At 42.8% G+C, this 11759-nt stretch overlaps 1 protein-coding gene across 1 annotated transcript; it reads right to left on the bottom strand.

Moving 5' to 3' along the window:
* Positions 1–594: 594 nt before the first annotated feature.
* On the bottom strand, positions 595–9440 carry LOC128724328 (hormone receptor 4-like). The gene is made up of 8 exons (XM_053818057.1): positions 9428–9440; positions 3531–6710; positions 3109–3464; positions 2782–3037; positions 1319–2142; positions 982–1174; positions 757–872; positions 595–675 (listed from the first exon to the last, which is right to left on the bottom strand). The coding sequence occupies exons 1-8, from the start codon at positions 9438–9440 to the stop codon at positions 595–597; spliced, it is 5019 nt and encodes a 1672-aa protein (XP_053674032.1).
* Between the last annotated feature and the right edge of the window lie 2319 nt (positions 9441–11759).

Here is an 11759-nt window from a genome sequence, read left to right as displayed (position 1 = left end):
GGCATTGGTGCTATCGGTATAGTTAGTGTTATTATTATCTACAATATTATTATTATTAGTAATACGCTTACTTTTGATATTATTATTATTATTGTTATTATTATTATTATTATTATTATTATGTGTGTCGGCTGTGAATGTGCCATTGGCGTTGCTGCTGTCGGTGTTGATGCTGTCGCTGCTATATTGTCTGCTAGCGCTAATATCGGGCACTGTTTGCAGTTTTGCTACGATTGCAGCCGATGGACTCGACCTAGCTTGAGAGCAAGAAGATATTGCCGACGATTCGCGACAATAGTGTGTCTGCTCTTCGTTGGCCATTACCTGCATTATCGGAAACGTAGCATCCTGGCTGGTGGTAGCAGCATCATTGTTGGTAATATATTTCAAAGCGCAGTCGAACTTCGGACGTAAAGTGGTGAGATTGTTACCGCACGCAGATCTCTGATCGTCCGTGTAGAACTCGTGAGGTGCCGTGTCCTCACTGGATGCGGCACTCTCGTACGCGTTGTTTGTATACGTCACCACGTGCTCAGTATATCCTGTGCTGTGTTGTCGGACCGGAATCGGAGTCACGCCACGCTCGATCATTTGCTACCTGATGTTGGCCGAATTGAGTACGAAGGGTACGTAAAACATTTTACTCTCCAGGAGCAAACTAGCTGCCATTTGAATCTGTAATGCAAGTTTAATGAGCGATATTGAATGTACATTTTTCCATTTGTACTTGAATATACTAGAGCATTGATTGCGTACTTCTGGTATATGGGCCAGGAGATCACTCAGTCGATTGGGGTTGTGCGGTACGGTGTGCTGTAGGTAGCTTCTAAGTACTTGAATGTATCGCTCCTGAATGCTTTCCAGCTCAACTTCTATCTCGCATGCGCCGCCATTGGTGTTAGTTGCAATGAAATTATAACATTAAAGTAACGTTAATATTCCTCCTTAATGCGAAAGTCCCCGACCCGAGGCAGCTGTTACCTTTATTAAGTAGAATGTAAACTTTCAGGCAAACATACTCTTCCATTTTTAGCTTGATTCTACGAAACATTATCGTAATCTGAGTCATTTTTTCCACCATCTGTCCAACGTCGATCTTTAGCTGCTCGATCGATATTGGGTGTCCCATCAATGTCGTAAGGCAGGATTGCAGCGTTTGCAAATGAGACGTTATCTAGAAGAAAAAAACACAAAACCAAACATTTTGAAATCAAACATGCTATATGGTACACCCTTATCATACATCATTTTAGTGCTATATATACATATATGTATGACATTAAACAGTGCTGCTTTGACCAACCAACCAAAAACATACCTCTTCCGTGAATTCGGGATCGTTTTTATCCGGTGTTAACACAACACCTACACCACCGCCTTGTGTTTGGGAGGCGTTGATGGGTTTTTTGCCATGCATGGCTTGGTAGGCTGCCGTGGTCAGTACCAATATTTCGTGCCATTTGTCCGTTAGCAGCTTGGTATGTATTTCGACAGGAATGTCCGTATAGAACGGAAGCTTGCGCGTCCACGAGACCAGCTTGTGCACGATCGAGTCGCCAATGTTACAGAGTTTGTCGCCGATCTCTGATTTATCTGCGAGGAATTCGCTAAAATGCGGTAGGGTCGCTATATCCTCCATAGCATCACAGTCAATAAGGGTATGTATCATATTCAACGCTTGCTCGTACGAAATCGACCGATCTTTAGACGAACTGACCGCGTTGTCTAACCGGTGCCGTAAATGCACAATCTCGCTGGGGTTGGTGAGTGCCGTCTTCAGAATGGTACCGTTCATGAGACTAAGATTCACGCCTTCCGATTTCACCATTGTTGGCGATGTCGTCGAGGGCAGATGATGCTGTTGCTGCGCGTGCGATGAAAGATGCTGCTGTTGATGATGGTACAAGTTTGTCGTCTTAGGACTGTCACCGCCACCACCGCCCGAGATGATTCCGCCTCCCAATTGTCCTTCGGCTCCAACTCCAAGGTTAGTGACGGCCGATCCCATGGCACCGGTACCTTGCTGTAGCTTAGCATTGGTAGATTTCTGGTTGTTCTTTTTATGTTTCTTATATTTTACTTTGTACAAATTATAAACGGCTCCACTGTTACGTCCACCAGGCATGCGATCTTCCCGAACCGCTACAAAGAAAGCAAAAAAAAACATACAAGATGTAGCTCCAGACAACGATAGTGTTTTCACTCTAAATTGGAATGTTTTAATTGAAAATTGATGTTTGTGGGTGTGTTTACAAACGCTTGTTGGTTTGTATGTATGTGAGAAGATTGAGTTGCAGATTCTGAGGCAGGGAACAGTAAAGAAGCAAACCTTTTTCAAAATATCAAAAAAGGAAACCAGAAATAAAAAAAACCAATGACTCCCTAGTCACTAAAATTCCCAAATAACTTGTACTCATCCTCTCCTAACCTTTGATCCAGTGAGGATACGGAAGAATGATAGGTATAGAAGGGTTATGAATTTAATCTACAAAATAAGTCTGATTGTGGGTGTGTTAATGTAGCCATAGTATTTGTAGAAATACTAATGCACAAACCCATAAAAGGGTGAAATAATAACAAGTTTCGGTATATATTGTTTTTCATCCAGAAAAAAAACATAAATGATAAAGATCATCATATTGCAACAAGTGTGATATTGAAATCAAATCGTTCCCATTATCCTCCCGCGTGAATCATAGATGGTCCAAAGCCGTTTGGGTGTGGTACGGTTCACACGCATGAAAAGTATTATCCAGCAGTTGCGTTCGCCGGCACACTTACCCTGAAGCACCATTCCTTGTTCGATACATTTTTTAAATCTACAATACTGGCAGCGGTTTCGCTGGGCTTTTGTAATCTCGCAGGTACCGTCGGCGACACATGTGTACACCCGCCGATTCTGCACCGTTCGCTTGAAAAACCCTTTGCAACCTTCGCAAGTAATAATGCCGTAATGCAGTCCTGTGGCCTTGTCCTCGCAAATCATGCACACCAACGGTTGGTCGTCTTCGTCTGGTGGAATATCGTCAAGCAGTTCCTGCAACAACAACACAAAAACGTATAATTCGCAATGCAACGAAAAGCTCAAATTCCGTTCCGTTTACGTACCTTTTTGGGACCTCCAACAGATCCTGTGCTTCCCAAACTCCACGCCATATGCTGCTGCTGCTGCTGCTGCTGTTGCTGTTGTTGCGAGGTGAGATTCAGAGCTTGCTGCTGCTGAAGTTGTTGTGGCGTCCCCGTGGAAAACTGACCATAATCGCCAGCCCAAAGCCGTTCCATGTTAAGTGGTAGACCAGTACGGTGGTGATTGGACGTCTGCCATGCCTGAGTATGGCCAACGGCAACGGCTGCTGCAGCGGCTGCTACTGCTGCTGCTGCCGCCGCTGTTGACGAGGTTGTTGGTACAACTGACTGACCCAAGCTGAGCAAAAGATGTGCAGCTTCCTCGTTGTTATTGCTCGCTGAAACGTTGCTGTGCGAGCTGTTGCCATTATTGTTGTTGCTAGTACCGTTGCTGCTGCTGTTGCTGTTGCTGTTGTTGTTGTTGTTGTTGAGCACAATCCCGCTGCTCCCACTATTCAACGTACCGCCATTTGTATGCTGATGTCCTTGCTGGTGATGGTTCAAAGGCGTGGAACCGGTGTGTTGTTGTTGCTGTTGTTGTTGCTGCAAGTGCTGATGATGGAGAGCAACTGCTTGCGGATGGTGGTGATGGGGCTGTCCCTGCGTACCGATGGCATTTCCAGCAGTCGGCATTGCTTGGTTTGATTCGGAACCCGTACTGCTGCCCGTACCGGAGTTCGATGAAGACGTGTTGTGAACTTGCTGCATGGTAGTGTCATAGCTCCAAACCATCGTTCGAACACCGCACGATTCGCCCATAATTACGGTGGGTGTCACCCGTGGCGGTGTTTGAGAAGCGATCGGACCCGGGCTGCTATGCCGATGGTGTTGCGGTGAGAGCTGCAGCGATTGTTGCTGGTGGTGGGGCGAATGTTGTTGCAGTGGTGATTGCTGTTGATGTGGTGACGCTATTTGGTTTCTGATTGGTGGCAGTGGGCCACCGATAACTTCCGGTTTGACGCCATTAATACGGTGCGCAGTAGTCGCTCCGGCGGACGCCACTGCAGCAATCGCTGCAGGAGCGGGCCAGACCATTCGATGGTGTTGCTGGTGCTGTAGTTGCTGTTGTTGCTGCTGATGTTGCTGTTGCTGCTGATGTTGCTGATGCTGCTGCTGCTGCTGGTGCTGTTGGGTCGTTGAGTTTGCTTCGTTCTTTACGCGAAACAGAATCGTTGTATCGCGCATTGGATTGCGCACCTGCAGGGCTCCACCAACGGCAGTAGGGACAGGTGACGATGCTGTTGTAAGGGTGGTATTTGTTGCGGTACTGCTGGCAGGATTCACCGAGCTGGGAGCCGCAGGAGACTGCTGATGTTGGAACGGCTGCTGGTGCACGAGCGTTCCTCGCTCTCTCTTGATGATTACTTGCGTGTTTAGCGGCTGTGGAGTGCTAGACGATGAGCCTACTTGCACGGGGCTGTTCGGTTGACGGTACGGAAGATGCTGATGCGGTGGCTGCATCTGGGAAGAGCTCATGTTGACCATTGGCACCGGGCTGCTAGTAGGTTGCCGAACAATCGTCGCATGCGACATTGTGGGAGAACCTGGCGAATGGGATAGGATTTTGCTTCCTCCGCTAGCGCTGCGTTCGCGTTTGATAACCAGCTGTTGCGTGTGGGTGTGATGAACTGCGGGGTGATTCGGGTTCATAGCTCGGTGGTTGTTCATGATCGAACTGGCAACACCCATTTGCTGCTGCTGCTGCTGCTGTTGGCGTTCCTTTTTTATGCGAATCTGTTGATGCATCGCTTGCAGCATCTGCTGTTGCGTTATGATAACGTGCTGCTGTTGGCAGGAGTTGTTGGGCATTATGTTGATCCCACCCACACTGGATCCGACAGGAGATCGTGAAGTATCGGCAACAATTTGACTAGAAACAATCTTTGATGATAAACCGCCAATGCGCGTGGACAGCGATTGATGGGAGAACGGCAACGATACCGAAGGCGGTGGAGAGGTTGTTGCAGCGTCAAACGACGACGAAGAACCGACCGTTGGAGGCGATCTTGTACTGTGGTTGTTCTGATGCTGCTGTTCGGCATCCTCATCCGCGTTGCTGTGCTTAGAATTAGAAACATCGTTGTTATTCTCACTATCTATGCTAACGTGTCGGTTCTCGGCTCTCGCTGCGCTCCCGTTCGATGCCGTCGAAAACGATGTCTGTGATAAAGATGAAGTCGATGATAGCGACGTGGACGTTGATGTTGATGGTGTCGACAGTGGCGTTGATTCGACAGTGGCTGCCGTGGATGGTGGGGGTGGCAATGATTGCTGCTTCCGCATTCCGAGCGTCACCAGCGTGGTGGCAGCTGCTGCAACTGCTGCAGCAGCTGTGGCTGCATTTGACGTGTTAGGTGGTGGTGGTGGTGGTGCATCTGCAGTTGTAAAATTGTTGTTTCCTTTGATCCGCGACGATGGCGGAGTAACCAGCACGGTAGCATGCTGCTGTCGGGATTGACCACCGCTAGCAGCACCGTTAGAGTCCATTCCATTGTGAGAGGCCGTCCGATCAACGTCATCATCAACTCTAACGCCATGATCACCGTAGCGCTGCTGTTGATGCTGTTGTTGCTTTGACGCCTCAACGGAATTCAATGCATGCGTTGCACTTGTGCATTTAGTGTTGTTACTATTGCCAATACTGCTGCTGCTACTACTACTACTACTACTACTACAACTACTGGCATCCGAGGCACTAGTAGTAGTACTGCTATTTTGATCAGTAGCATTACTGCCGCCGGTGAGTATCTTGACAGTGTCAATGTTGTCTAGACGATCGCAGTTATTAATGTTGCCGTCATTGGCACCACCACTGTTGCAGCTGTGGTTTCTCGTGTTGGTGGCAGACGTGGTAGGAGGATTGACCGAACGAGGTTGTCGTTCATCAGCCACGGAACGTATCACACTGGCAGCGGGAACGATAGATGATGCTCTACCCTGAGCACCGTTTCTAGATGGAGTTCGTTCCTCCGCTAGAACTTCGGGCGATGAGTCGGGTGACACTCTTTCGCTCCCGTCATAGAGTTCGTCCTTCACATTAGTGGCATTTACCGTAGTATCGCCTCGCTGACCTACACCACACCCATCCGCTGGTGGATGGTGGGGTTGTTTGCCATCGTCTTTTGAACAACTGCCGTTCAATCGATTACAGTGATAGCTACTGTGGTTGAAAGCTTTTGCTGCAATGGTATCATTGCTTGGGGTACTACTACCGCCCTGGCCAGATGGTTCAGCATCGAAGCTGCTAGCCGAAGAACACACCTGTTCGTTCTCTTCTTCTGCGATCGACGGTGGTGTTGTCGGTGGTGATGCTAAACCTTCAGCAGTATCCACACCACCGGTGCCGATTACAGCCGAAGTGCTCTGTTGCTGCAGCTGATGCGGTGGCTGCTGCTGCTGCTGCTGATCACACATCTTTGGTGATAGTGGTTGCAAAAGATCTGGCGACGATGTGCTGGTGTCAGCTATCGATTCACCGTCGCTACTACATCTTGAGTCGACTTTTCTTCTCTTTAGTTTCAAATCTTGAAAAAGGCTCATTTTATCGAGCTCGCTGTACGGTCCACGGCTCAGTGTCATAATTCCTGAAAAATTAAAAGAAACAGAAACGCAAACAAGAAAATATTACGTTAAAAGCTCATAATCCATGTGTTAAATACATATTATGTATATAATAAAATTTATATATATATATATATATATATATATATATATATATATATATATATATATATATGTATATATATATATATATATATATATATATATATATATATATATATATATATATGAATATATCTATGTATATATATATATATATATATATATATATATATATATATATATATATATATATATATATATATATATATATATATATATATATATATATATATATGTATATATATATATAAATAAATTTATTTATATATACATATATATATATATATATATATATATATATATATATATATACATATATATATATATATATATATATATATATATATATATATATATATATAAATATATAATATATATATATATATATATATATATATATATATATATATATATATACATATCTTCAAATAGTACTGTATCAGTTACAAAGATCTCGAAGTAACAGAAGCCTCCTGGGATCACGCTGATAAAGAGTGTCTGCGCAAACTATGCGAGGCTATAATGCGGATCTTGCACTCAATAGAGAGACGCGGTGAACATCTTTTTAATTTCCGCATTTGATAAAGAAACACAGTGCAAAAGGTCAAAGATACCGCTGCAACAATTTTATAGTGCACTACACGTTCCATCGCCCCTTGATGTTGGTATGAATGAAATTAACATCTTATCCATTGTCGAGTTCATAAATTAGTTTAATTTACCTTAACGTAATATAATAATAACGAATAAAAAAAGGAATGATAGCAAACATAGTTAAATATATGAAACATTGTATTTAACATATTCAATAATATTTAATGAAATAATATTTTTATATATCTTATTTAATCATATAAACATATCATATTTATATAACATATCAGAGTATATTAAAATATTCATATGATGCATAATTATATTTCAAATTGCTTCACTGTCAAACTGTGTTCGTGATCGTAACAATACTATATACTACGTCATTTAGTCTTCGCGATAGAACTAACCTACCGCAAGTATTAACCCACATTGTGATGCCAAGTCATACATTCATGTCTTTCGCAGTGGTATACGCTGCCCGACCTACCTCGCGAATGCGAAGAATACTCTAGACGGGTTTGATCTGTGTTCGTGCACAAACCATCTGCCCATTTGTCGCGTCGTGCTGTACTGTCGACTTTTAATCCTCTGACGTAATTGTAGCACAGTTTCACATCCCCTCCATGTGATGCAAAAACGTCCATGCAAAACCGTTGGGAAGTTTTTTTTTATTCACATTTATTCATAAGAAAAAAATCCCTTTCATTTCAAGTACCTCCTCATCTAATGGTTTTAAGTTGGAAAACCGTAAAATAAAACCACCACAAGATTGACTTTGCCATCTAAGCCAGCGTCAAAAATGCATATGCCAAAATTAAGTATGCAATGCAAATATTAAGGGGTAATATGTTATAGATTTAATGCATAATTCGATAAGTTCTAACATATTTCGACGAACACAAATTTGTAAAAGTAAACCGGAATGTTATAAAGAAGCATACCTGTGTATGTTCTGAGTAAGATATGGCTGTTAGACAACTAGTAAACCTATTATCCAATTTCTTCTCATTATTTGCTTCTTAAAACCAACAAATCAAACCATCATTCTGAAAGTTTTGAATAAATCTCACTGTTTTAATAACAAATGAACTAATAATGTTCGATATTACCAGTGATGATGCCATTATTTGCTTCGTAAAAGCAGCCAAAAAATGCTTAACTAAAGCTAAAAAAAACTTTTCAAAACTAGCCACGTATGTCATAATCATTCTTTGGTTTTAAAGTTTTGACTAGGATGTTATTGACAGAGGTTTCATGCCTACGGCGCCAAAATAAAGGATTTACAAACTTTTCATCAAAGGTGTGATGAATTACCGTTTCGTATATACATTATCAACTTCAACAGGCACTAGTTGAAATCACGCTAAGAGGTTACTCCCATTCATGTTCGTCAATAGCCACTTGGAAAATAAAGGCCTTCGTGCAGCCAGCATTGCAAAAAAAAGGTTCATTGAACTTTTCCGCGACGACTTGGATTGACGTGTCTGTAATCGTGTGGGAGAAAAAAAAAACGTTTCCACTTGTTACAAGGGCTTGTACCAGCCTTTTTTTGCTTTGTGAAACACTGCTGCACGTCGATTCTTTCAATGCAAGAAGCCGCGCTTGTGCTTAGTTATAACATGGGAAGGAAATGAGTTCCTTTTCTTCAAAGCATGATTAGACGCCGTGAGTTACCGCAAGCAAAAACCCGAACGGATACCGCCGAGCCGTTTCGGGTCAAGCAAACGCTGTTGATTACTGCTCCAATCAAAAGAAATATCCCATATGGGTGTCGTAGGCGACGAACCTTTTTTCCGTTCCATTACAATATTATTAATTATAAGCTATCAAACAATATTTTATAATAATATCAATTTTGAACAGTATTTCTAGTGTTGGATATGAATCAATCGTATTTTCACGTGTTTGTCTCAATGAATGAAAATTTCTTCCGCTAGATGGTTTCAGTTAGTATTTCCAAATTTTCCAGTCCTAATTCTAGAAATATTATCATTTTCCAGGGCCAACTTAACACGAAACATTTTATAGATAGAAAAATTACCTAACGATGTCATTTTTGATATGGTATCCTCAATCCTTTTAGGGATGTTTCAAAAATAGGGCACAGTTTGAAAGTGACAGATGATAAACAATGACGGCTATCACTTCATACAGGTGATTTATGATTGTTTCTCCGTATTATCCGCATCACTTAAAAGATGTGAATGTTTTCGCTTCACAGTTCTGAGAAATTATTCAAACAGTACTAGTAGAAACGGATATGCAGCACAAATGTGTTTTTTTTATCGTTTGTTCTTCGAAGACTTATGCGACTTTACTGCCACATAACGGTATCACAGCGAGTATGCTCAAAGATGCACTTTTTTCAACGGCACTTAACTTCATTACAACATTAAAAATCAGTCGTTACGCACTCTTGCAAAAATCGCGCATCTCATTGTATAATTTAGTGTTTTCAAACTTTGCAGCGCTTTGCAAACGAATCCGTGAAGATCGAAAAAATTTCTTCAAAAATTCGATAGATTATTGAGATACGATCATGTTTTAAATGACTTCGCTTTGCAGCTACATCTTCCACTTCATTTAGCGTTGACAGTTTACATGACGTTTTTTTTTGCTCTACACAACACTTTTAATCACTTAAGAGCACAAAACGGTGTAGGCTCGCCAAAAATAAATTTTAATAAGCTCTCACATCAAAAAGACCATTTGACCAAAAAAACAGTCTTTGGACCGGTGATAAAACTGTATCTGCAAGAGCCGCAAGTACACATTTGTTGTCAATCATATTACTCGCAACTTACAAATCATCAAACGTTTGCAAAGTAACAGTCTTTTTCCGGGTTGCATTGCACTCTTACTTTTCATCGACCGTTTACCGACACGTTTTAGATGCTCCGGCCGAGCATGTCGTCATGAAACTAGTTTTCAACCACCACTTGTCTGTGGTATCGCTATAAGCGCACTTTTCATTTCTGCTACTCCTGAGCTTTCCAACGAATCTTATACTTCCACATCGTGGGACATCAGCTTGTCTGTTTCGAATTAATCTTATACGATCGACGAACTGGTGTATTTACTGCCACTACACTGCTGACGATGTCAGTTGAACGGGTTGAAGATCAGAACTATAGTATCCATCATGCAATGTGTACGACATCCGGTATAACAGGTGAATGAAACTCCATGGCTTTTGTAGAGCAACGGGAATCCTTGTGATTTATAACAACAACAGCAACAACAAAACATGCACGATCGTTCAGCAAGACGATGTATGACGGAAGCGCGAGTGGAGACTGCAATAAGCAAGTGTCGTTACTTTCTTTGTGTTGGTCCTGTTTACTTTCTCCGTTGTACGAGGAGATGACTTGGACACTGCACTCGCTCAATGATGCGCTTTGCCAACGACTTCCGTGTTTATATTTGACAGCTTCAGACAGCGCATCACGCATACTCGTGTTGATCGCTTTGAAACATTTTTAAGATCATTCAAAAAACGAGCCTTGCAAGAAAGCTTTCCCAGCAAGTGCGCACTACAGTGGAGGAACAATTTCAAATTCACTTTCGATTGGTTTCACTTCTTTGATTCTACTTTTTCACTGGTTTTGTATCATATCTCGTAGCTATTTTCTTCTGCTTTACCCAACTACACATTGTTCATTGAACATGTCATTTTCCGTTGCACAGCACTATTGGACCCAAGAAACACCTACAAATCGCAGGGTATATGCGAGGTCTATTTTTAAACATTTTTTGCCGTAATGGATATGCCAGCAGTAACCGAAACGTTACGGGCAGTTGCAGTTTCGAATTGCGTTAATAACAAAAAAAGCCCCTACGCGAGATATTATTGTAAAATGGTCGTCAAATGTCCGTTCAGTGAGCAGCAACTTTTCATCCATCGGTTTTGCAGTCACTAAACTGCAAATACCGAGCGAAACGAAAAACGTGTACGTATCGAAGCAAAGTAGGTTACCGAATGAATCGTCCGAACCGAGTCAACCGGGGTTCTCGGGCGCAAACCGCGCGCGAGTGGAATGAAAACGAAAAACATGCTTCCGCCCATAGGCTGCAACTCCGCAGCGTGAGCATGCTCTCGCGTCCCCCCTTCTGTGTCCCTCCCACCCACCCACTCACCCACCCTACCAACAACCTTTCTCACTGCTCTCCCACCATCTTCCACACCACGGTGGTAGTCTGCATCATTGAGCTAACCGCCACCGATCAGGAAAAGCGTGAGCCACTCCACTGAGTAGCGGCGCACGGTGGAGCAAATTCCACCAGACGAGCAAAAGCAACGCTGCTGCAAGTCTCCCCGCGATCAGCCCAGCTGCTGCTGCTGCTGCTGGTGGTGCTGGTATTGCTGTGGACCA

The sequence above is a fragment of the Anopheles nili genome, chromosome 3 (genome assembly GCF_943737925.1).
Source record: "Anopheles nili chromosome 3, idAnoNiliSN_F5_01, whole genome shotgun sequence".
NCBI lineage: Eukaryota > Metazoa > Arthropoda > Insecta > Diptera > Culicidae > Anopheles > Anopheles nili.
The sequence above is the reverse complement of the archived record's forward strand: the minus strand, read 5'-3'. Positions and strand labels throughout refer to the sequence as shown.